A 26,977-nucleotide genomic window follows, 5' to 3' on the forward strand; every position below is an offset into this window, starting at 1 on the left:
GTAGTATTAATGTCTGTTGCTGTAACAGTAGTTCATGTTTAGAATAAAAAATCCCAGCTCACTGATTTGATCGGGGCAATAGTGCCTAAAATGTTGCATCATTTTGCTGAAAAATCTTTTACTTTGTGGTCATCTTAGACGAGTAGATTTATGGACAAAAACCAGCAGGTCATTCAGTGTTCCCTTAGTGCTAATGTGTCAGAGATGTTGGTGTACTATAACTGAAGTAATGTTGTTAATTTCTTAAAGTCATATTCTTTTATTGTCATGACTCTATTTTTATTTTTGTATGATACCTGATTTATATGGAATATGGCTGAAGTAAACTAAACTCTAAAATACTTAAGCAATTTAACATTATACAATTCACATATAAAACTATGAATTGTAATTTTAAATGGTTTAAAAGCATGTAGAATACCATATGTAGGCAAGTATATTTCTCCTTTTTTTTAATCAAGAAGCAAAGACAAAAAGGGGAGAAAAAAAAAGAAACAGGGCAGCGTTCGGTGGTTGAATCATTCGTCCCCACCAATGCCAAAACCAAATTTACGCCCTTCGATTCCTCAACTTTTTCTTTTTTACAGAGGGGGGTTGCCCCAAGTGGAGGAGTTCAAGTATCTCGGGGTCTTGTTCGCGAGTGATGGGAGAAGGGAGCCAGAGATCGACAGACAGATTGGGGCTGCAGCTGCAGTAATGCAGACGCTGCACCGGTCCGTCGTGGTGAAGAGGGAGCTGAGTGTAAAAGCGGTCGATCTACGTCCCTACCCTCACCTATGGTCACGAGCTGTGGGTAGTGGCCAAAAAAACAAGATCGCGGATACAAGCGGCGGAAATGAGCTTCCTCCGAAGGGTGGCTGGCCTCTCCCTCAGAGAGGGTGAGAAGTTCGGCCATCCGGGAGGGGCTCAGAGTAGAGCCGCTGCTGCTCCACATCGAAAGGAGCCAGCTGAGGTGGTTTGGGCATCTGGTAAGGATGCCCCCTGGGCGCCTCCTGGGTGGGGTGTTCCAGGCATGTCCCACTGGGAGGAGGCCCCGGGGCAGACCCAGGACACGCTGGAGAGATTATATCTCTCGGCTGGCCTGGGAACGCCTTGGTGTTCCCCCCGGATAAGCTGGAGGAGGTGGCTGGGGAGAGGGAGGTCTGGGCCTCTCTGCTTAGGCTGCTGCCCCCGCGACCCGGCCTCGGATAAAGCGGATGAAGATGGATGGATGGATGGGTTGCCCTGCTTTGAGCTCTATCACTGTGGCTGTATGTCATTCTGGGGCGGGAAACACAGACCTGATTGGGAAAGGATGGAAAGTATGACTTTTTTCCCTGATACTCTTAAACCTTTGGTTCATTCAAATTAAGATCCGGATAAGAGTAAATGTAAAAATCCGGTAGTGTTCAACTCATTAAAAATTTGGTCTCAGATAAGAAGCTATTTTCATTTGCGCCATGAATTACACCATTAATTCATAATCAAGCACACACATTGTACACAAGATCCACATTCCAGCTATGGACTTCCAAAGGGATACACACAATTAAGGATCTTTTTATTGATAATATTTTTCCTTTGTTTCAACGTCTTCAGCAAAAATTCTCCTTAGAAAACAGATATTTTTTCAAGTACTTACAAATACATCATTTTATTAAAGAAACACTTCCATCCTTTCCCAATGAACCACAAAGTCTCGTTTCAGATGACCTGTTCATGGTGAACCCGCTAAAGAAAGGAGCTATTTCCAGGATCTACAATCAGCTTTTGCAAATAGACAGTACAACTACATTGGAACATTTGAGGAACGCTTGGAGTGAGGAACTTGGTATTGATGCCACTGAAGATCAATGGACTAAAGCACAAGAGCTGGTTCACTCCACTTCGGTCTGCTGCAGACACGGACTACTACAATTTAAGGTCCTGCATAGGCTCCATTTGTCCAAACTGAAGGTCTCAAGGATGTTTTCAGGGGCGGACTCAGGCTGTGTCATTGTCACATATGTTTTGGACATGCCCCAACATCGCCACCTACTGGTCCAAAATATTTGAAACATTGTCTGATATTTTTAAAAAACAGCTTTTCCCGGACCCAGTAAAGGCACTTTTTGGTGTAGCTACAGTTAAAGACTTAAATAACAAACAAATTCATGTTTTGAGTTTTATAACATCGTTTGCAAGACACCTTATACTCCTAAACTGGAAAAATAAAACCTCCCCAACTCACTCTGCTTTGTTAAGAGACACAATGTATCATTTACAGTTGGAGAAGATCAAGTTTTCATTGAGGGAAAATGTAGAACGGTTTTACCTAATTTCGCAACCCTTTATAGATTACTTTAACAGGTAAACTGAAAGATATGGCCTCCTCCCATATCTCCCATATCTGCTCTAAGTTTGTATATATATTGAGCTGTGCAGATGTATTGTTTTTTTTTTTTTCTGTGATTGTTTATATAATGATATTTATTTTTTATGTATGTTTGACATTATTAAGAAAACTAATAACAAGAAAAAAAGCAATAAATATATAAATAAAATTAAGAATTACATGAAAAAAAATGTATATTGTACTATGGAGGATGCAGCATTTAGCCGTAGCCTCCATCAAACCACAGCTGTTGTGGAGAACTTTGCCAACCTTTGATTATTATAGACCCAGTGAAGCTGTTTGGAGTTTCCTATGAAACATCAGTGCAGGAGTCTCTCAGTACATCTGTTTACAGTGAGGAAAAAAGAAGCAGCAGAAACACCCACATAGTAAACATGTAGAGACAGGCAGCAGCAAATAATCTGCAGGGAGCTCGTCTGTCTGCTGCAGACTTGTTGTTAGTCACAGATCAGATTACTTTTTTTAAAAAGTTTATTTAAGACTTACTATTTTGAAGGGATCACTTAAAGACTCCTCTGATCATCGGGCTTGAAAAATTATCCAATGAAAGATTTAAAAAAATGTGTAAGGTCTGGTTTTATCTTCCAGTGGTAAAAAAACCCAACAGTTTAATTGCACGTAAAAAGTTTTACAAAAGTCAGTTGTTCAAAAATCAGAAGATTAAGTATAAAAGTTAAATCTCTGTGGGTAAAGCGACCTCTGTACCAAGCAGCCACAGACCTGTATTACCGTGTATCAGCCTGTTTTACACAACACACCCTGCACCTGTGTGACTTCAGTGCCATCACCTTAGCAACCACATTCCTATCTCCACTGTTTGTTCCATATATGGAACTAATGCACAACTGCAGGGGCAAAGTAACAAAGTAACAGCCTATTGCTCCAGATAAACTTGGTCTTATGAGTGGAACTGCAATTTAATTCAACTTCCTGCACAACAGGCTGAGAGCAGAGATTCAAAATATATGTTACATTCAAGAAGTAAAAAAACAGATGTCATGAATCAAAGCAGTTATGAACAAAAACTCAAACAACAAAAATAAAAAACAGTAGCACTTTCTATTACAGCTCTGTAATAAAGTGGCAATAGTAACAAGGTCAAAATAGAACGTAATGATGCTAATAATAGGTTATTACTAGTCAATTACCAAAGTAATAACCAGTTAGTATTCATGTAATATCATTGTAGCAACAGTGGTTACAGTTGAGTAATAGTGCACTGAAATTTATGTAACTGCATAATAATGTTTATATATGGCCACTAGAGGGAGCTGTTGGACTTTAAATGCCTCACAATGATATTTCAATTCAATTCAATTTTATTTATATAGCGCCAAATCACAACAAAAGTCGCCTCAAGGCGCTTCATAGATACAGAGAAAAACACAACAATCATATGACCCCCTATGAGCAGCACTTTGGTGACAGTGGGAAGGAAAAACTCCCTTTTAACAGGAAGAAACCTCCAGCAGAACCAGGCTCAGGGAGGGGCGGGGCCATCTGCTGCGACCGGTTGGGGTGAGAGAAGGAAGACAGGATAAAGACATGCTGTGGAAGAGAGACAGAGATTGATAACAGATATGATTCAATGCAGAGAGGTCTGTTAATACATAGTGAGTGAGAAAGGTGACTGGAAAGGAAAAACTCAATGCATCATGGGAATCCCCCGGCAGCCTACGTCTATTGCAGCATAACTAAGGGAGGATTCAGGGTCACCTGGTCCAGCCCTAACTATATGCTTTAGCAAAAAGGAAAGTTTGAAGCCTAATCTTAAAAGTAGAGATAGTGTCTGTCTCCTGAATCCAAACTGGAAGCTGGTTCCACAGAAGAGGGGCCTGAAAACTGAAGGCTCTCCCTCCCATTCTACTTTTAAATACTCTATGTAACTACAGGGGTCCAACAAAGAATGGCCACGCATCATACTGATGTCTTCGGAAATTTATTTCTCTCTCTCTCTCTTATTGTCTTCAGACACCGTGAAAACTGAAGAAACACAAAGTTTACAACATAAATGTTTTGAGCTTATCAGTCTCTCATATCAGTGTCTATAAACAGTCTTGTGCAAGTAGAACAGAAAAAATGCACAATAATGGATATAACAAAAATGTCCTCTCATTACCAGTGTAGAACACGTATGCAACATTATACAAACATTATACATGAAACCATATCGTGTGCGCCTCTTGGACCACATGCAGATAAACATTAACGTTGAGGCTGTAGATGCATCTGTAGCCATGTATCCATGTTACCTCCACAATGCCATGGTTGTGCTCTCAACCAAACTCTGGTCATGTGACAATTGCAAACTTTACCTCATACAAACTTTACAGCACTTTACATATTTAACAAACCCATATTTTGTAATCACATATTTTAGACATGTTTTTAATGAATGTTAAACTTTTATCCTCTTATCTTATAAATAAATGAACTAAATTAAGCATGAATCTATCACAGAAACATGAAATAACCAAGTTTATTTCAACTGTCTCAGGGACAGTTACACTCCCGCCAAATTACTATGATTTATGAAATCTGTAAATAATTTGAATAAATCTAGGAATTTACAGAACCAAACAGTACTTAATTGTGACAAACTTGCAAGTCAATCCTAATACGTTGACAATCCCATACACATTTACAGAAGTTCCACTGGAACATTCTAGTTACTTTCTATTAGGACCACTAATTTATGTATAGGGCGTTCAAGAGTGGATGGTTTATTGAGCCTTTCACCCTCTTTTGATAGTTTTCTATTTCCTAGTTGTATTCTGGCTTTCCGAACCAGACCATCTTCATCTTTGCAAACATCCAGTACTCTCTGTCTTCTGGACATTGTTACGGATTCAAATATTGGGGATGGATACAAGAGGAAAACCCAAAAATAACAACACTGGTCCGGCCGGGTCAAGTCAAACGATGATTTAATGAACACACGCGTGGGAGATGGACACCATACAGCAGACAGCATCAGATCTCAAAATGGTGGAGCCTTGATCAAACTCTTATAGCCTCTAGTGGCCCCCACCTAATCATAAAAGCCTAAACATTCACATTCTTTCTCACACAGCGCCTAAGCTACGACCTTGGCTCCCTGTTTATCTGCTCCTGCTGAGATGGGGCAGTATGCTCTGTTCTCTTCTAATCAGACAAATGAGACGATGACTTTCTATGAACAGTATTTCTTATAACTCAGCAGTATAATGCATCATAAAACAATATCATTCATTCACAATAAATCAGCAGTCTAATATAATGCAAATCAGTTTACCAAATGTAATAGTTATCACCTTCTTCTAATTCAGGAGCATAATGCAAACTAAAATTACATAATAATTCACAATCTTTAATTAGGGGTCTAACATGGCATAAAATAATATCATAATCCGACAACATTCAGCACCAGGTTGTTGTGGCTGCACCAGGACACCAGACGTTCAACCTCCATCCTGTGGGCAGACTCATCCCCGTCCGAGATGAGTCCAATAACGGTGGTGTCATCTGCAAACTTGATTAGCTTGACAGACTCGTTGGTGGAGGTGCAGCAGTTGGTGTACAGGGAGAAGAGCAGAGGAGAAAGAACACAGCCCTGAGGGGAGCCGGTGCTGATGGTCCAGGAGTCCGAGACATTCTTTCCCAGCCTCACGTGCTGCTTCCTGTCCGTCAGGAAGTCAGTGATCCACCGGCAGATGGGATCAGGCACATTCATCTGGGAAAGCTTGCCTTGGAGATGGTCTGGAAGGATGGTGTTGAAGGCAGAGCTGAAGTCCACAAACAGGATCCTGGCGTAGGTTCCTGGGGAGTCCAGATGCTGCAGGATGAAGTGTAGAGTTGACGTGACTTTTAAAAAATAACTGGAAAAAAGCTCTATGCTGCTAAAAGATGAAAAATAGATATTTGCAAAATTCTGCCTAAATATGTATTTTACCTGGTTAATGTGTGTGGCGGGGCGTGGTCTGCAGCGCTGCTGCAGGGGAGGCGGACGCATGGAAAAAATAATAGAATATAATTTAATTTTTATATTTCTATATCACAATAATCTTCCAATTTAGAACTACAAGTTAAAAAAGAACTAACATAAATAAAATACACTTCAGTTAAATACTTCTAATTTATTTTCCCAAACCACACGGAGCCGCACTATAAGGACTAAAGAGCCACATGAGGCTCCAGAGCCGCAGGTTGCCAACCCCTGCCCTAACCCAATGATGCAATCATTGACCTCATGACCCTACATAAACAGGAAGTACTGGGGCGGCCCTTCCCATATACTTGTCTTAAATATAGGACCTGAATAAAAAACATGGACAAACATGGTAAGTATAACCAAAACAAAATAAAGAAACATAATTTAACCGGACATTTGCCTGTGAACAGAAGAAAATTCAAATGACCTGATGGTTAGTAGTGTTTGCTTTAAAAAAACATACGCATGGATGTAATGGATGTAACAACTGCTGCTCGCAGAAGTCGAGTCTACGGTAGTGCAAAGTCTACGCTGACTGTAGACGGTTACGGCGTTTTCATTGGCCCGGAGTCTACGGTGAGCGTAGACACTGTAGACTCGGGCCAATAGGAGCGCCGAATCCCACTGTAGACGACCAATCGTCTGCTCGACGGAAGTTGCGTCACCAAAACAACTAACGGCGAAGAAGCCGGCAAGTCCGCTATTTCTTATGGAAACTGGCATTTCTTTAATGTTTACAGTAAGTTATCGACTCTAACGCGCTCCTGGATTTAGCTGAAAGTACACGACGCGACGCTGAATAACTAATTTGACCTTTTTTAACTCAATTTTCTAGTCTTGGTATGGCGACACCGACGATTCGGGTAGTTAATCCAGATGCCCCTGCACATCGTCAGCAGGGGCCCCCCATACTGCAAAAAAAACCCTGCAGCGAGACTATTCCTGGCAATAGTGGCCCTGCTACATCACACTCTTCCACATTGGTCATAACACCCACCATTACCACACTAGACACTGCAGGCAGACCTTCAGTCTGGGCAAGGGCAACACAGTATAAGCGTAAGCTTAAGGATCACCCCTCAGAAGTAGGAGCCAAAGTGTCACGGGTGCAAAACCTTCCCATTTGTAGAATCTGCCACCAGCCAACCCAAGGACATAAAAAATATAAAAAGAAAACTTTCTGCTCTGTAAAAATGATGTCCCCATCAACAGGTCTGAAAAACAGAGTTTTTAGCAGCTACGAGCACTTTACCTCCATGGTTGACCAGCTTGGGGAGGGTTAAAAGGGTTTTACATTACAGAGCAGGACCTGGTGTGGTACCCCATATGGGTTTGCTGGACAATTGACTTTTAGAATGATCAAGACATTCAACTTTTATCTTTTTGTACTCTTTTAAAATATCACTGATTGCAGTTGTTGTTTTTCCCATAGTCTTTTAAAAAACAATGATCAAGACATCATACTTTTATCTTTTTGTACAGAATTGATCTTTTAAAAAAATTTACATTACAGTCAAAATCAAGTTCACTGATTGATTGTAGTGCTGTCTTTGTGTTTTACTGATTGCTTGCAGTGTTGTCTTGGGTTTCACTGTTTCATTTATTTTAATAAAGTGTTTTGTATTACAGTAACAGTGAGTTGTGGAATAACTTAATGAATGAATGAATGAATGACTTAGACTTACTGACCTTCCTTGAATCAGCATCACTATAGTCAGAAAGGCACTGACAAAACATACAAGCATAAATAAATACAATCTATAGAAAGAGAAACATGTTTTACATTTCTTTATTAAGTTACACACAAATAGCATTCTCTGCCAACAGGTTTAAAAGACACAAATATGTAGAAACATAACAGACCCAAACCAAAGAAGCAATGTGTACAAGCAGGTGGCAAAGTCAAGTTCATTAAGTATTTGTACAACACATGTCTCCACAAGAGCTTCAGTGTTTACTGGAATTGATTCTGAAACACTAACAGAGCTATTATCTGTTATGTCAGTCAAATTTCCCATGATACTCTTGGTTGAGATCTGGTGACTGTGAAAGCCATGGTATATGATCACACCATTTTCATAATCAACTATTCACTGACCCTTCTTCAAATACTTTGTCACAGGACAAACATTATCTGTCATAGCAACTTTGTAATCATTTTGCAACTCTTTTGCCTTTCAAAAGTGAACCCTAACATGGCAGCAAAGTGCAACAATGTCTCTCTGTATAGGGGTCAAGAGTTCAGGGTATGCCTTTAATTTCTAGCATGTCTGTAAATGACAGTACAATGACAGGAATAATTTTTCACATTTTACCAGTATAAAAGTAAAACAATTACATCGTCTGATGGGGGCAACATAAAATACTCCTCTTATGGCTAGTCATTGCACATTATAATAACACAGAAGAAAAGAAAGAAATTCGTTCTCAATTGCTGTTGATTTCAGGGGACTTTCAAAACTGTTTGGGTTCAAAAGAGCCAAAGGAAAATCATCATCATCACTGTTGGCATAAAAACAAGATGCTTTTGTTGTATGTGCACTGATAATGCTTACTGTCCTGTCATTGTCAACCAGTCAAAATACATAAATAACACATTGTGATCATGCTGAAGAACATAGACAGCATTCCAGGCGTCCGGTGGGATAAAGGAGCTGGAAACATCAGCTGATAAAGAGAAAAACAGACAACAGACTGAATGAATAAAAGAAGACTTCGTCATTGCACATTTTCCACCAATCACCAGCCTCCCCTTTCACTCTAGACTTTTGACCAATCACCGATCAGGATGAATTGCACTACTGTACTATGGATCCCCTACCACAAACAAACCCGGGATAGTGTGTGTTAAGAAAAGTTACACCAGCAATGTCTAAATTAAAGCATTATGGATGACTGTAAAATAACAAGAAAATAAATTATCAATATGGTTAAGTTAAGTTAAGTAAATGACTTCATGCCTAACCACTTTGTCACACAGATTTCCATCAAATGTTTTAAGTCTGTTTCTGTCCTGCTCAGCTCTGTGCAGCTTGAAGTGGTTTATCCTTCATATACCTGAGTTGTGAGTTTGAATCATGGTGTGGTTTGGTTAGCCTAGCTTAGCATGATGGCTGTAAACAGGGTGAGCAGCTAGCTTGTCTCTGTCCACAGTCAAAGATTGTCTTTGATTGTCCATAATTGACATCTTCAGCTGGTTCACGCTCTGCAGAATAAAACATTTAAATTACTGCAGCTTCATGAAGAGATTATTTTAATAAACCACATCAGCTTTTTACAGTTTTCTCATTTTCACACTTCTGCTGTGAAACACAGACTGACCACAGATATGCATCTTCTTCTAATGCAGACTGACACACTTAACCACAGAGCAGAAAGCAAACATGTTCTCACAGCATGAACACTATTATTAGACAAACCACAACACCCTGCAGTCTCATCAGCTTCAGACTGCAGTTAAACTACAATCTAATTTTTCAACATGTCAGGTCTCAGAAAATAATAGATTATTTCAGAGTTAGAATGAGGCCTGAAAAAAAAATTAAATGTTGGAGTCACATGAAAATGAAAAGCCAAAACTTTAAATAAAGACAGTGAACAATATTGGAATAAGTTCTTCGTGTAATTAACTTTAATTCACTTTGAATGAACTGATGGTCTGTTTTTAGAGTTTATTGAACTGCTTTTCCAGATGATGTCTCCACGTTCCTTCCTATTTCAAATTGAACAGCACTGTGTTGAAACACCTGCAGCTGAAGTGTTTTCTTTCTATCAGAAACAGGATGCTGGACGACTGCAGAGCTGTTAGCTTCAGTTAACCACAGACCACAAACACACAGTCCAGCTCACAGTGAACAACAGTAAGCACAGAGTTAAACACATATGTGACCACACTTATTTAAATGTAATGTTTTACTATTACAATCCACATTTATACATTGCTGATCAATTCAATTCAGTTTTATTTATAAAACGCCAAATCACACCAACAGTTGCCTCAAGCACTCATGCAGTTCCTCACATGCTCTGTAATGTCCTGATAATCCATCTTATCAGAGACAGAACGATCTTCATGAAGATCAATCTGATTGTATCTTCATACTAAACTGAGTCTGAGATGTTTTAAGAGGAAAAGATCAGAGAAAATGTGTTCATCATTATTCTGATGATGCACATTTTCATGTTTCTTGTTTCTACAATATTTTCATTCCTAGTTCCCACAATATAACGATTCACAAAAATTCAATGAAAAGCAAATCTAACCACTCAGCAGACATGTTGAGTGTCAGAATCTGCTTGGTCTGACTGGCTGTGGATGATGTGATAGCTTGATAATGTTGTACACGACATGAGTGATGATGTCATCTTTTCCAGTTTCTTCTTGATCTGCTGAAATTTTCCAAAATGAAAAATTATATAAATTAAATATCTAAACATTTAACAAAGTTGTTACTGTGATCATAATGAATGTCAACTTTATTCTACGAAACAAACTCAGACATGAAAGATCAGGAAGTCTGAGTCTCACCTTCAGGTTTCCTGTGAACACATCGTCTCACCAGCAGAACCAGTAACACCAGTAGAACCACAACACAGACTGATCCAACACATGACAAAAAGGGAAGGGGAGAGGAACCAAGGGTAGAGGTAGATGTAGGTGGAGGTGTGGATGTAGGTGGAGGTGTGGTGGTGTGTTCCCCTAAAATAAAGCAAACACAGTCATTAAGTTGTCGTCACATTGTGAATGTTGAAAGCTGCAGAAACACAGACAGGTGAGTGTGTCACCTGTGACAGTGATCCAGCTGGATGGAGACTCTCCATGACCGCTGATGTCACACTTGTAGAGGCCTTCATCAGACCTGGAAACATGCTGGATGGTCATGTGACCTGTAGGCTGCTTCCTGATGAGGGAGCCATCTTTATAGAAAGCAGCTGGGAGGTTGGAGGGAGTGGTCTTTGTTTTACAGAGCAGAGTGACGTCATCTCCCTCCATCACAGGGAGGACAGGACTCTGCAGGATCACTGATCCACCTCAACACAGAGACAAACTACAGCATTTCATCCATTTACACACAGCTTCATCAACACTAACTCCACACACTCAGCTTACCAGTGACTGTCAGGTTAACCATGTTACTGATGGGACCCTCTCTGGACTCACACCAGTAAACTCCGCTTTCATGAGGGAAAACAGTGATATTACAGGAAGAACCAGCTGGTTTTCCCCACCCATCTCCACACTGAGTCCTCTGTTGTTTGCTTGTGTTTCTCCTCAGAGTCCATCCAGCAGAGCTGTCGTCCTCACAGCTCAGAGACACAAAGTCATATTGAAAGAACTGAGAGCTGCTGGGACTCACAGTCAGACGAGCTGTGAGGGTTAAAATGAAAAACTGATGATCACATCTTTGAGATCTTTACTGAAAGTTTTAATCCAAATGTGTAAAACCTGTCAGAGTTTATCAGGTTTAAACTGTGACAGAAGAAGGTTACTGACCTTGGTTTGTTGTGCAGCTCAGCAGTGAGATCAGAACTAAAGAGAAATGACACTCAGGTTGATTTGAGGTGAACATCAAGAACAACTCCACACAAACAGCTGACAAACACACAAACACGTCTCTCTCTGATATATCTGCTCATTTTCTATTCGATGCAACATCTTTCAAGTCTTCAAGACTAACATTCAAACCTACAGTCAGTTTACAATCACCAGTTAACCAAACATGTCTTTGAACTGTGAGATGGATGCTAACCACTACATCTCTGTGACACCTGTACTGTTAGATACGATTTAGTAACCTTTCCTTTTTACTATCATTTAATAGCATTCAAGCTTTTATTTTATATTTGTTAGTGACATAAATGTATCCATACAGTTTGAACTCATCATGCTTCTTATATAAAAAACAGCTATTAAAGTGACCATTATAATTATGAGCAAAAATGACAGTGTGATTATATACAAACTCTCCACTACATTTAAATAACTCAGTACAGTCATGTGTCCACTGTGCAGCTGTGTTGATATAATGAGTGAATGATTTGATCTTTTCACTGCCTGCTGTGTTTCCTCGACTCCTGAGCAAAGATAAAGAGTCAGTTCAGACCTGCAGTTGGTCCTCGTGGTGTTTTGAACTTGAATTCAGCCTGATTTGTTTTTCATGTCTTCTCCTCCATCATCAGTTATCAGGAGAGCAGACAGTCAAAGTACAAGAATTCAAACAAACACAGAGATTCTACTTACAGAGCAGACACAGCACAGGTGTTTCCTTCATCGTCCTTCTCACTCATTTGAGCTTATTTTCATTTCTCTCACTGACACCAAGTAAAGCCCGCCCTCTTCCTCTGAGCACCAGCTTTCTATTGGTTCAAACACAGTGAGGTGTCAGTGTGTGTGTGTGTGTGTGTGTACACCCCCCTCAGTGAGAGAGGCAGATATGAGCTGAAACACAGGAATCAAACCAGGGACGCTGCTGTTATGGAGCTGAACTGGAACCATTCAGACACTGAGGCCCTCTGAACACATTTTAATTACAGCTGTGCAGAGACACACTGATGACTGACTGGAACACTATGATTCACATTTTACATTAACACCATCCTCACACATGGTTCATATATGGCCACTAGAGGGAGATGTTGGACTTTAAACACTAACATGGATACAGTACAATGATGTTTCCACAGTTTGTTATCAATAAATAAGATACCAGCTGCTCCTGTACAGCAAATCTGAACCAGATTTTTGTCAAAACTGTCACAGTCTTTGCTTCTAAACTTTTTACTCTAGTAATTGAATTTACAGTTATGTTTTCATTTGACATACTGTATTAACACAATTGATCTAAAATCAGATAAAAAACATAAAATCAGAGTAGAAAAAGTATTTTTTACTGTAACAACCACAAACATGTTTAATGAATGAATCATATTTCATAACTTTAAATGCAAATATAAATGGTCAATTGTAAAATCCTATGCACAAGTTTTGCAAACAACAAAGTTATTTGCATCCATTTACCTTTTACCCTTTTATTTATAACCATTTCAAACTATTTACAGAACAATCAGCTGTTCTGCATTCAATAAGATGCCACACAAATGTTTTGTGCCACTCCAAAAAAAGGAGAACATCACAGCCTGATCCCTGCAGGTCTGACAGCAGCAGCTGTATCACTCCTGTTTCGTCGCCTCATTGTTCTGACACACAACACAAAACTATCCACAACACTAACTACACAAGACAACACATTAACTACACACTCCAAACATGCTAAACGTCACAAATCTCTCACATCTCAAAACTCTCTATTTCTCTCTCTTTTTCTGCTCTCTCTCTCTCTCTCTCTCGCTGTCACTCCTAAAACTTCCCCTGTTTTTTTTTTGGGGGGGGGGGGGGGGGGGGGGTTTGCTCATAAGCAGAGAGTGCTCGCTGCGCTGTCCTTAGACAGTAAACACGACGAAACTATTGAGGAAAAAACACCGCATATATATTGTTTACCATGACTCTGGTTTTACGTGGTCTATCAACACAATTTAAACACTGCTATAACTCGTATCACCTCTTTGCTTTATTATGTTGACGTGGTCATGTGATTGGCTTACCATGACTACTTTATTCTTCCTCAGTCAAACAGAAGCACTCATGCGATTGTTTTGCCCCCTAGCTCCAGGTGTTTTGATGAGAATGATTTCCTGTGTTGTGCTTTTTGGTAATTTCAGTCTCTCACTGAATGTTTGCCAGCATGTCATGGAGTGGGTGGGAGGAATTATCCAACATTGTCTTTATTATTTTGGACAACATCCGCCCCTCCAACAGGACCTTAAGGGAGTCCAGCTCCATCCCCAGAAGATTACTGGCCTTGCGGATCACTTTATTGAGTCTATTAGTATCAGCAACCCTCAATCTGCTCCCCCAGCATGCAACAGCATAGAGGATCGCACTGGCCACAACAGACTCATAGAAAATCCTGAGCATTTTCTGGCAGATGTTGAAGGACCTCAGCCGCCTCAGAATATAGAGACAATCCTGACCCTTCCTGTAAAGTGCTGTGGTGTTTTTAGCCCAGTCCAGTTTATTGTCAATGTGTACTCCGAGGTATTTATAGTCCTCCACAATGTCAACACTGACCCCCTGGATTGAAACAGGGGTCAAGTGTTTCCTGGTCTTCCTGAAGTCCACTATCAATTCCTTGGTCTTTGCCACGTTGAGCTGCAGATGATTCTGTTCACACCACGTGACAAAGGAGTCGACCACAGCCTGGTACTCTGTCACATCATCCCTGCTGATGCATCCAACCACCGCAGAGTCATCAGAAAACTTCTGAAGATGTGTGCGTCTCTGTGTACAAGACTTCCTGCCGGTCATAAAAGTCCATCTCTCTTTCAGACCAAAGTTATCCAGTTACAAACGTTCACAGCAAATTCAAAAGTGTTAAATGTTTTGGTGTTAGTAGTCTTACAGTTAATTTTACTCTGAGTAGAGTCACATTCTTTTAATGTAACTCTGAGGTGTAAAATGCTAGTAGTTAAAATCGAGTGTTAAAAATGAGTGTTTCTATGTCAAATCTGGAGGTGTTACAATGGAAACATTAACTCTTGACCTCTTAACTCTGAACTCCTACAGGGGCTATGACACCAATAGAGTAAATTCACAGACTCCGCCCCCAGCACGGCTCCAATCAAAGCTGAAGTGAAGCCGTTTCAGAACATTTTGCTCTACATATTTGAGTTGTTTGTCATGCTTGGTAAGTCATGTTTTCAAAGATTGTTTCAATTATTATTATTAGCTTTTACTTCTGTGGCTCTTTGGAGTTGAGACTAAGCTGTGTGAAAGGCATTAGCCATGTTGCTCGCTGATAGCATAACATTCTGTTTTAGCTAGCTGAAAGGTATTGTTTGCGGGCAAATACCACAGCCTTGAAAAAAAGCTTGCAGGTGAATTTTCAGTCAAATTTCTTGGTCAAATACACCTAAAACAATGTCTAGAATGTGAAATGTTGGTATAATGGTGCTACTTGAAGCCTGGAAACGATCTCCCATAAAAAACCGAGCAAACAGCAGTAGCAGACGTCCTGACTGGGTTCTACGTTAGCATTTAGATCCCTCCAGAGTTTTGTGCACACGGTTTAGGTAAAAATGAAAAAGGTTGAGGTTTTACATTTAGTTTAGTATTACCTGTTGCCTGTGTCCTTGTCTTTTGGGAAAATACTTTACACAAGTAATGGCTCAAAAAGGATTCCTTTTTTTTTTTTTTACTGTGCTGCAATTGATTTGTGCCATTAATTAGTGCCAGCTAATTTTTATTCAATCTCCACATAGGATATGCTTGTGAAGATGGAATATGGGGGAGAGCAGAAGTGCGTTGAAGTTCCACAAAGTGATGAATGAAGGACATGCATATTGTATTTTGTATTTATTGAAATAAGTGATGAGAATGCTGTTATTTGCATTTGACCTTTGACCTATGTCAGACCTTTTGATAAACGAAATTCTAATGAAAGTGAGAACATGTACACTGTTACATCTTTAGAAAATGTTTTGAAATTGTGGTGCACAATTCAGAATAAATGTTTTTCAAAAACCATTGCATCTTTTTAGTAAATGTAAAAGAAATTTCTAGAAGTTCAGAACAGTAAAATTCCCGCTTTTTAGAATTAATTAGAAGATAACTCTTACGTAGTTAAACTAAAATACTCTTTGGGAGTTAATATATAAACTCTTAACACCAAGTGTTAAATTATCAACTCCAGAGAGATTTGGTGTTTAACACTAAATCAGAGTTAATGTACCAACTGTCCAAAAAGAGTTAAATTAACTCTCTCTGGTGTGGACCCATATAGACACTTTAATAGTGTTGAAATCAAATCCGACAGTGTTAATTTGGACATGCTGGATTTGCTGTGTTGAGACCCTCACCCAGGTATTCCACAATTTCCACTCAACATTAACTTCTCTTTGTCTTACTTGCACAGTTCAAAGTGGGGGATGGACTCCTAGAAATCTACTCCTGAATTCATGACACACTCAGGCCTTTATTGCATCCAGGGCAGTGTCAGTGTCTCTACAATAATTCTACATCCTATCTAACACATTCCTAAACTCTAAAATAAGCTACACATATCTTCAATTGTTACACTAATGTGTTAGCTAGCTAGAGTGGCATAAAGAGCCAGATTTAAAAAACTAAACAAAAATGTGAATAAATAGAACTGAAAAGAATCGACAAACTGATGATACCTTTGCTCAAAAAGTATTTTCTTCAAGATGGATGAAGACAGATTGACTCTTACTTTTCCAAGATGACCATGAAGCAGATCATGTGCTTTCCTGCCTCCTGTGGTTTAAAATCACGTGTGAACTTGTGATATCGCGAGTCTTTAAGGCAGCTAGCCACTCTTATTAGATTTTATATATATATCATATCAAGAAGAATACATTCAAGAGGTATTAAGTTGGTAAATTTTATATAGATCTTATATGATTTTATTACGTTCACCTTAGAAACATACATTTATTTTGTTTGAATTACATGTTTGAGTCCTGTAAATGCAATAACCACCCGATTTCACTTTTTTGAGTGTATCTACTTTTTGTCAGGCAAGTGTGAGCAAGAGTCTACAGCTTTCTTGGGCGAACGTAGCTCAAGAGTTGGGAGGTCGTCTTGTAATCGGAAGGTTGCCGGTTTGAGCCCCGGCTTGGACAGTCTCGGTCGTTGTGTCCTTGAGCAAGACACTTCACCTGTTGCCTACTGGTGGTGGTCAGAGGGCCCGGTGGCGCCAGTGTCCGGCAGCCTCGCCTCTGTCAGTGCGCCCCAGGGTGGCTGTGGCTACAATGTAGCTGCCATCACCAGTGTGTGAATGTGTGTGTGAATGGTTGTGTAAAGCGCTTTGGGGTCCTTAGGGACTAATTAAAGCGCTATACAAATACAGACCATTTACCATTTCTACTCCCAAGGACACATAGTCTAATGCCTTTACTTTCAGGGCTGTGTCCACTTAATACTACACTGTGTAGTTATATGGCATTTTAGTTCATATAAAGCATAACATTGAGACACTTCAAATAATTTCATCTCAACAGTCACGAGTTCCTTACGAAACTTTCTGTTCATTTTGAGTCTACGTTTATGCCTGTTTCCATCTGTTTCACACAGTGGAAGCAGCCTCAGTTTACAGATCTGTTTAGTGGTGATGTTGTAACTATGTTTGGTTAATGCCTCAACTCTGTGGTGTGCAGACAATCATAGACAAAGAATTATTTATCTTTTAGAGATTATGTTTATTATGTGGATATGAACAGAATGTTCTGGTCTGGCAGACACATTATACAAGAACAGGTTTTAGTAGCACAGAAGCTATATGAATGTCACTTCAAAATTTAAAAGAACAAATCAACTTGTAGCTCTTCTCATTAACAAGGCAGTAATTTAACATGCTTGTTTCATATAACAGGCACAAAGATGTTAATAGACAAAACTGTATACAGTCTGTAACATGCCTTATACTGATATCCCATGAACTGCCAGGGTTTCAGCTCTGTTATTTATCTCCTACCTCTGAGAGGAGGTGATACTGAGCTTCCACAGATCACAGGTTGTAATAATATCAGGTTAAATGTATAAATGTTCACACTGTTACACTCAAGGTGAGATCAAATCTGCACACATTTAAACAGCAGGTCAGGAAACTTTAACAGCCACAGGAAACAAAAACAAACACTGAAGAGTAACACATGTAAAACTTTATCAGTAAACAAACTGGTATAAAAATCAATAATAAATAATCTTGACATGTTTAAACTGAAGAGTCTCCTTCATGGAAGAACAAGTTAAGGCTTCATAGATCAGAGGAAACATGTGACTCTGCAGCTCCATGTAACACATTTCTCTTTGGTTTCATAATAATATCAGATTATTCAGTCGTTCAGTTCTAGCTGATAAATGGACCCTGAGCACTTTGTGTTGTGTTTGTGTTGTCAGTCAGTGTCTGTAATTATTGTGTAACATCTAAACATGAGGATCAGTCTGTGAGTCTGACCTTAAAAACAGCTGAACCTGAAGATGAGACAAACTCACTGATTCTGATATTGTGACAGAGACGATGCTGAATTCATCACTGTGAACAAACTTATTTCTGTCCACATCAGAGACAAAGAAGATGTTTGTCACATAAAATGGTTTTTGTTGTTGAATATCACTGATCTTATTCTCAGATTTGTAACTTTTCTTTGTTTGAATGATGAAGTCCTGAATGTTCCACACATAAATAAGGCAAAAGTGTAAATAACTGTTTAAGAACATAAACTCTTCCACTGAGATGAGCGACTAACCTGGAAGCTAAAACAAACTAATAACTAATACTGATGCACACAAAATAAACAAACAAACAAAAACAGTAACTTCAAATCACTGAGAGCTGACTGATGTCTGTCCTCATATCGTCCTCTGAATGTTTAATAACACTAAATGAAGTCTGGATCATCAGGAGACTCAGACTCCAGGAGTTCAGCTGTAAAAAACTCACGTTGAGACGTTTCAAACAGGCTGCAATTCAGCAGGTTGATGGTACGGATCCTGACTCTTTGTTTTTTCATGTTTTCTGTAGATCAAAAATCCAACAACAGCAGCAACAAGAAGCATAGCAGAAACTACCAGACCAACAATCAGTCCAACAGATCCATCCTGTTTGTCTCCTCCTGTCTGACCTGCAGGTGAGAAACAGGTGTGAGGTGTCAGCTGTCAGGTAGGTGATGAGTGAAGAACAGAACAGAATCCATTTCCTCTTCAAACTGCTGTCAGACATTATCTACTGCACTCTGATCACATCACTCAGACCAGCTGCTTTCTACAAAGTCTCATCAACAACATCTTTAGAAACAAACATCAACAACCAGGAAGCAGCTTCACCTCTGATCACACACACACTCAACTCTACTCACTCACCTGGAGGAACAACATGAAGGTAGATGATGCTGATGGGCTTTGAACTGCCTCCACCTCTGGGGATGACAACACACTCATATGTTCCAGTGTCATTAATCGTCACATTGTTCAGAATCAAAGACACGTCTCCATCCTTCATCTGTCTGTCCTGCAGATCCACCCGGTTCTGAAAAGATGGATGCTGGTTGGCTGGAACAAACTGATCATCCTTGTACAAAAGCACATATTCATCTCCCAGGTCAGCTCTGCTCCACTTTAAAACACTGATGGGGTTATTATTTGGAGCTCGACATGGCAGAGTGACTTTATTCTGTCCAGACTCAGCTGTGATGTTTTTCTGGTCTGAAAGAGGAAACAAGACAGAGGTTAAAAGGTTAAAGGACAAATGTTCACTTCAACATCAGCCAATCAGAGCGAGTTCACACACACACAAACATGCTGATAATAAATGAACATAATGTGTGAGAGAAAGCAGCCTCTCATTATAAGACACTGTGAGTCTCGGCTGCCTTTATGGAGCTACAGCTGTTTGTATACACTGAACTAAAAGCTTTGTAGCTGCATACTGACTCCTGACACTACAACACATCACACTGACACACACATTACACTTCTTTGTCTCTGTGCTGCAGTTCATTAGAGCTTTCCCAGGCCCATGCTGCCATCACACAAATATTGGAGTCATTATTATAAGTTACATTACTTCTGTGTTACTCTATTACATGGCATGAGCTACATCACCACATAATTACCAGTCAGCAAACTTCAGATTATCCAAAACTTTATAGTTATTCTTTATCTGATATCCAGATGTGTATCTGATACATACACAGTACATTTCTTTCAGTGTTTAATGCTGCTGCATATTTGAACTGAGACGCTGGAACTGACTGCAGGTCAGATTCCAATTGATAAATGACTCTCTCTATCTCGTGAGCTACGAATTAGGAATGACCATGCACCACCCACAGAAAAGAGAAAGAGCTCTCAGATGGTTGCAGTGAATGTCAACAGTAATAAAAATGTAATACTTGTAATTTGTTGGTCAAGTCCACCATCACAGGATTAAATGACTACAGGCCTGTCTCCCTGACATCTGTGGTCATGATGTCCTTTGACAGACTCATGTTGAGCCACCTGAAGGGCATCAAAGCCTCTGCTGGACACCCTGTAGTTTCCCTACTGGGCAAACAGGTCAGCTGAGGATGCATCAGTATGGGACTGCAGTAAATCCTGCATCACCTCAACCAACCTGGGACATACACCAGTATCCTGTATCCAACAAAGTCATCCCAGACATCCTGCAGCAGAAGCTCATCCAACTTACTGTGCCCACCTCCACCTGTCAGAGGACTACCAGCTTCCTCAAGATTCAAGATTCACATCATGCACACAGACCATCAACAGTGGGCTTCACTAGAGGTGTGTTCTCTTACCACTGGTCTTCTCTCTCTACACTAATGACTCCACCTGAGGAGAAGCATCTGTGAAACTCCTGAAGTTTGCAGATGACACCACCGTCACTGGTCTGACCGGGAACAATCGAGTTATCCTAAAGACAGTAGGTGGACCAGTTGCTTCCAATGGTACAGTCAAAGACTGTCAACACTCCACCTTCCAGCCTTTCAACAACTGTGAATCACTTCAGATTATTAGGATCAACTTCTTAGAGGAACTAGTCCTTACACATATAAACCATTTTTCATTAGTACCTAGTTGGATCAGCTCAACACTGTAAAACTCAGCTCGACTCTTTTTCCATTACAATTAAGAACAGCTTAATAAACAGTCGCATGATCCCCTATGAGCAAGCACTGTGGTGACAGTAGCAAGGAAAAACTCCCTTTCCTTTTAACAAGAAACATCCAGCAGAACCAGACTTAGGAATAATTGAGATATATAGAAGGTTGGCAACTGGCCTATAATGAGCCAAGAAAGCTGGGTCAAGAAGTTGCCTTTTTTAAGTAAAAGTTTACCTACTACCAGCTTGAAGGCCTGTGGCACATAGCTGATTATTACAGACAGGTTGATCATATTTAAAATTGAAACATTAAGTCGTGGTAAAAGTCATTAACCAGGTACTAAAAAGTGCCCGTTATCAGGTACTACCAGTAGCGGTTTTAGATACGGGCGACACGGGCGGTTGCCCGGGGCGGCATCGTGGTGGGGGGCGGCATCACGGCTTGTTCTCATGCTGCCCCGACATCATCTCAGCGCATTGAAAAGTTTACAGAGCAATGTGATCGGCTCGGGATTCAAACTCTTAAAACATCACAGGCTCTAATGCAACAAGGGGAAACTCGTTGTGCTGCGGTCAACAAAAACTACGGCTACCCAGCCCTCCTCTCTGTCAAAATCAAACCAGTGAAAGACAGACTGACAACGCCCTCTTAATGTTGCCGCTAGCACCCACGTGACTCCCGTTACACATCACCATAGCAACCAAACAAATGAAAACCCAGTGATCATTAAAATTCAGTACATTTAATTATGACTCCTACAAGGAGAAACGAGCAAAAGATACAGGTAAGCAGATGTGTCACTGGATAATGGCAGGTAATGTATCCTAAAACATTAAGAATCAGAATACTTTCTTAATCCCTAAGGAAATTACAGTGGGGCAAAAAAGTATTTAATCAGCCACCGATTGTGCAAGTTCCCCCACTTACAATGATGACAGAGGTCAGTAATTTGCACCAGAGGTACACTTCAACTGTGAGAGACAGAATGTGAAAAAAAAATCCATGAATTCACATGGTAGGATTTGTAAAGAATTTATTTGTAAATCAGGGTGGAAAATAAGTATTTGGTCAATAACAAAAATACAACTCAATACTTTGTAACATAACCTTTGTTGGCAATAACAGAGGTCAAACGTTTACTATAGGTCTTTACCAGGTTTGCACACACAGTAGCTGGTATTTTGGCCCATTCCTCCATGCAGATCTTCTCAAGAGCAGTGATGTTTTGGGGCTGTCGCCGAGCAACACGGACTTTCAACTCCCGCCACAGATTTTCTATGGGGTTGAGGTCTGGAGACTGGCTAGGCCACTCCAGGACTTTCAAATGCTTCTTACGGAGCCACTCCTTTGTTGCCCGGGCGGTGTGTTTTGGATCATTGTCATGTTGGAAGACCCAGCCTCGTTTCATCTTCAAAGTTCTCACTGATGGAGGAGGTTTTGGCTCAAAATCTCACGATACTTGGCCCCATTCATTCTGTCCTTAACACGGATCAGTCGTCCTGTCCCCTTGGCAGAAAAACAGCCCCATAGCATGATGTTTCCACCCCCATGCTTCACAGTAGGTATGGTGTTCTTGGGATGCAACTCAGTATTCTTCTTCCTCCAAACACGACGAGTTGAGTTTATACCAAAAAGTTCTACTTTGGTTTCATCTGACCACATGACATTCTCCCAATCCTCTGCTGTATCATCCATGTGCTCTCTGGCAAACTTCAGACGGGCCTGGACATGCACTGGCTTCAGCAGCGGAACACGTCTGGCACTGTGGGATTTGATTCCCTGCCGTTGTAGTGTGTTACTGATGGTGACCTTTGTTACTTTGGTCCCAGCTCTCTGCAGGTCATTCACCAGGTCCCCCCGTGTGGTTCTGGGATCTTTGCTCACCGTTCTCATGATCATTTTGACCCCACGGGATGAGATCTTGCGTGGAGCCCCAGATCGAGGGAGATTATCAGTGGTCTTGTATGTCTTCCATTTTCTGATGATTGCTCCCACAGTTGATTTTTTCACACAAAGCTGCTTGCCTATTGTAGATTCACTCTTCCCAGTCTGGTGCAGGTCTACAATTCTTTTCCTGGTGTCCTTCGAAAGCTCTTTGGTCTTGGCCATGGCGGAGTTTGGAGTCTGACTGGTTGAGGCTGTGGACAGGTGTCTTTTATACAGATGATGAGGTCAAACAGGTGCCATTCATACAGGTAACGAGTGGGGGACAGAAAAGCTTCTTACAGAAGACGTTACAGGTCTGTGAGAGCCAGGGATTTTCCTTGTTTGAGGTGACCAAATACTTATTTTCCACCCTGATTTACGAATAAATTCTTTACAAATCCTACCATGTGAATTCATGGATTTTTTTTTCACATTCTGTCTCTCACAGTTGAAGTGTACCTCTGGTGCAAATTACTGACCTCTGTCATCATTTTAAGTGGGGGAACTTGCACAATCGGTGGCTGACTAAATACTTTTTTGCCCCACTGTATGTGGGTTACAGTTCCTCCAAGAAGAAATGGTAAAAAATAGCAACAGTAACAGACTAAACTCCGAACAATATATACAGTGATATAATATTAATTAGTCAGTGTCAATTGTTGATTTGTCCTGTTCTCATTGTATGACGAAGTATGATGTCTGTTTAGTAGCTGTTTGCATACAATGCATACTCTGTCTCTCTCTTCGTGTGTGTGTGTGTGTGTGTGTGTGTGTGTGTGTGTGTGTGTGTGTGTGTGTGTGTGAGGGGGGGGGCGCCAGAGGGGGTGTTCGCCCAGGGCGCCAAACAGGCTAGGACCGCCACTGGGTACTACCACCCGATGGAAAACTAAAAACCACGCTGAGCCGACTACAGTAGGTAGAAATGGAAAAAAAGGGCTAATAGGCTATAAAAGAGAAGGTCCAGCAGAGGTTGTTTTTCCTGTATTAACTCAGGAATTGCAACGTCTCACAGTAAAATGCAAAAGCGTTTCAAAAAGAAGAAGAGATTAATGCGGCAGCAAATCATTCGCACACTTCCTGTGTCGCTAAATTAGTTCACGGACATTCCCGTCAGAATGCGTCATAGAGCAATTTTAGTGGCTACAACTTAACACGCTGCACATATAAGATGGTTTCTCCCAGCAGATAATTTATATCTCACTTTAATGTGCTGCGTGTAAAAGAATCACTAAACACTGGCGCTTCCCGCTGTTTTTAAACTAAAACTCTGAACCAGGAAATGTGTCCAGCATCTGTTAACGAGCTGATCTAAAGACAGACACCTTCATGAAAACACTGGAGTTAAATTCGACTCGTTAAACCATTATTGAAAAAGATGCTCTAAGTTGTGGCATCTGAAGGTGCCACCATCCCCGGTGGCACCTTGAGATGCCACAACTTAGAGCATCTTAGAGCCAGTAACCGAGTCTTTCATCATATTTATCTCAGAATAAAGTAACGGCCAGTTTAAACAGCAGCTTTACAACATGTTTGACTTTATAATAACTAAATTTAACCTGCACAGACGAAGGCAACCAGACAAGTCCACCAAAACGCAATATATATTTTGTCAGCCATCACAGTTGGGGTAACGGGAAACAAGGTTTGATCAAACGCTTCCGCTTTATGTGTTGTGATGCATTTCATTTGACTCGGAAGGCTGAGAAAGACCCTTGCCACTCGCTCGCACTGTGAAGGTTTTCATTTACTACTTTGCAAGCTAGAGCCATTCATTAATGAGTAGCAGAGCGGTGCAATGCTAACCTTGTTGCAGGTAAAATCACCATTGCAGGCTGTTTATATTAGAGCTTGGTCAGTGCTCTGTGCACCGATTATTTAGCAAGTCTAAAATACACCACAGTGGGAAACAGAGTTAAAAGATTTTCAGTTTTACTACAGGTACATTCCCCGCCTCCATCTCGGATTGTTAACTTGAGATTCATGAAGCTGTCCTGACTTTCCCAGTTTGAAATACAGACTGAGGACGTGATCAATCTGAAAATTCCGACTGAGATCTGCTCCTCCAGCTACTCCATTTCTTCTTCGTCTAGTTCGTAATGGTTGTTGGCCAATCAGCTTACAGTAGCAATGTTACTTTAGCGTTACCTACTGGAGTGACTGGAGAATAGCAGGGGAAAATTTGTACGGTAAAGAAAAACAAAACGAAACAAAATTATATAAAAACAACTGGTAAACTAGAATAAGACACAATAATAACTCTAAATATGTTTTATATTTTATATTACACAGAGTAGCCACCTTTTGCTTTGTTGACAGCACCATAAACCATTGGTCTTCTCTCAGTCAGCGAGCTTCATGATGTAGTCACCTGTAGTCACCTCCATCATTACTTTAAGAACTGAAGGTCAGTCAGTCTGGAAAATTGCTAAAAGTTTGAATGTTTCAAGTGCAGTTGCAAAAACCATCAAGTGCTACGATGAAACTGGGTCACATGAGGACCACTCCAGGAAAGGAAGACTCAGAGTCACCTCTGCAGCTGAGGATAAATTCATCTGAGTCACCAGCCTCAAAAATCACAAGTTAACAGCACCTCAGATCAGAGCCCAGATAAATGTCACATAGAGCTCCAGTAGCAGACACATTTCTACAGCAGCTGTTCAAAGGAGACTGTTGAATCAGGCCTTTATGTTCAAATAGCTGCTAAGAAACCAGGAAAACCAGCAAGCAGAAGAGATTTGTTTGGGCCAAGAAACTCAAGGAATGGACGTTAGACGAGTGAAAAGCTGTACTTGGGTCTGATGTCCAATCAAGATGGTTTGGGAAGAGATGGACTCCAGCGTGAAGGCAAAAGGGCGAAGAAGTACTCAGCATTTCTCAGCATGCTCGTCATTGGAGGGCGCAATATCACTGCCCCCATAAAAATATTGAGAGGATATAAATGGATGACAAAAAACTACAAAAATAAACACATATCACAAATAACTACTACTACTCTATCCGGTCTTTAAGTCTGATTTCATTAGTCATGTCTGGGCCCAAACTCTGCTGCAGGTGCCAAAGTCAAACTACCACTGCAGCATTACTGAGAGTTGAAAAACTGTCCAAATTCTTTCATCTTTAACTCTTTAAGACCTACCATAGAACCAAGTCCGCCAGAGCTTATATTATATTTCTACATGCTGTAGTGCCATTTCTGGGAGCATTTCAAGTTGCTATACACCAATACAACCATTATAGCCCAAACTTTAACTATATATATGCATTTAGTGCCTAATAACTACACAAATTGCAAAAAATTGAAAATCGTTTTTGTTTTTTTAACATATATTTCTAGTTAGAGAAATTTAAGAGGTTTATCCCTCAAAACTGTAAATACAAAAAAGTTGCACAAAATAGTTTCCCACCACAGAAAATTTATTCTGAGTGTCGTCATAGTTTTATTTTTGAGATTACACCACGGAAACCGTGACCTAAGACAAGCTGATGGCATAAGATGTAAGTACAACTCCTCCGGTTTCATATGGGCTTTGAAGTTGACGTCACGCCGCAGTGCACTGTGGGATCGCGGCACCATGTTTGAGGCCTGTCACTGTCCCTACCCGATCCGTACCGGAAACCCGATCGGTACCCCGCGTGCGCAAATCTTACGTCACTTCCTCTCTTTGCCAACATTGCGACACTCAATATATTTGAATGATACGGTTAGCGCCTAGTTAGCTCCTAGCATTTCTCAACAGCTCTGCCTCCTTTTCGACTGCCCGGGACATTTAAACAATGGATAATTCGTATACAAACAAATTCATGCTTTTCTCCTCAACAGAGAGCGTCCCCCGATTGAACAACAGCGCCGTAAAATAAGAAGAATGGCGCCTAATTACAGACTTAATAATATTGACTTAGCAATGTGTCATGTGAAGATTCAGCAGCCAGATTAAGTGTTTACTGACAATTGACAGTGATAGCGGACATCATCATCACTATTCCAGTCAATCCTCTCCACACAGACAAGCATAAACACACTCGAC

The 26,977-nt window shown here is 40.5% G+C and overlaps 3 protein-coding genes across 3 annotated transcripts in view; all 3 read right to left on the reverse strand.

Annotated features, from left to right (window-relative positions):
* Positions 1–10,852: 10,852 nt before the first annotated feature.
* LOC148103465 (Fc receptor-like protein 5) overlaps positions 10,853–26,977 on the reverse strand; it is a 72,984-nt gene continuing 56,859 nt past the window's right edge. The window contains exon 6 of the mRNA XM_087838809.1: positions 10,853–11,033. Coding sequence (XP_087694935.1) covers positions 10,853–11,033 — 181 coding nt within the window. The remainder of the gene's footprint in view (positions 11,034–26,977) is intronic.
* LOC148103466 (Fc receptor-like protein 5) lies at positions 11,044–11,914 on the reverse strand. Its single transcript, XM_087838824.1, has 3 exons — positions 11,839–11,914; positions 11,455–11,712; positions 11,044–11,375 (listed from the first exon to the last, which is right to left on the reverse strand). Exons 1-3 carry the CDS (start codon positions 11,912–11,914, stop codon positions 11,044–11,046), a joined length of 666 nt encoding a protein of 221 aa, XP_087694950.1.
* Positions 17,598–26,977, reverse strand: part of LOC102797332 (V-set and immunoglobulin domain-containing protein 2-like) — a 53,078-nt gene continuing 43,698 nt past the window's right edge. The window contains exons 5-6 of the mRNA XM_087839482.1: positions 19,285–19,626; positions 17,598–19,046 (exon numbers count right to left, since the gene is read on the reverse strand). Coding sequence (XP_087695608.1) covers positions 18,877–19,046; positions 19,285–19,626 — 512 coding nt within the window. The 3' untranslated portion in view covers positions 17,598–18,876. The remainder of the gene's footprint in view (positions 19,047–19,284; positions 19,627–26,977) is intronic.

Source organism: Neolamprologus brichardi, chromosome 3, assembly GCF_056152115.1.
Source record: "Neolamprologus brichardi isolate AB-2024 chromosome 3, ASM5615211v1, whole genome shotgun sequence".
In the NCBI taxonomy this organism is placed as follows: Eukaryota; Metazoa; Chordata; class Actinopteri; order Cichliformes; family Cichlidae; genus Neolamprologus; species Neolamprologus brichardi.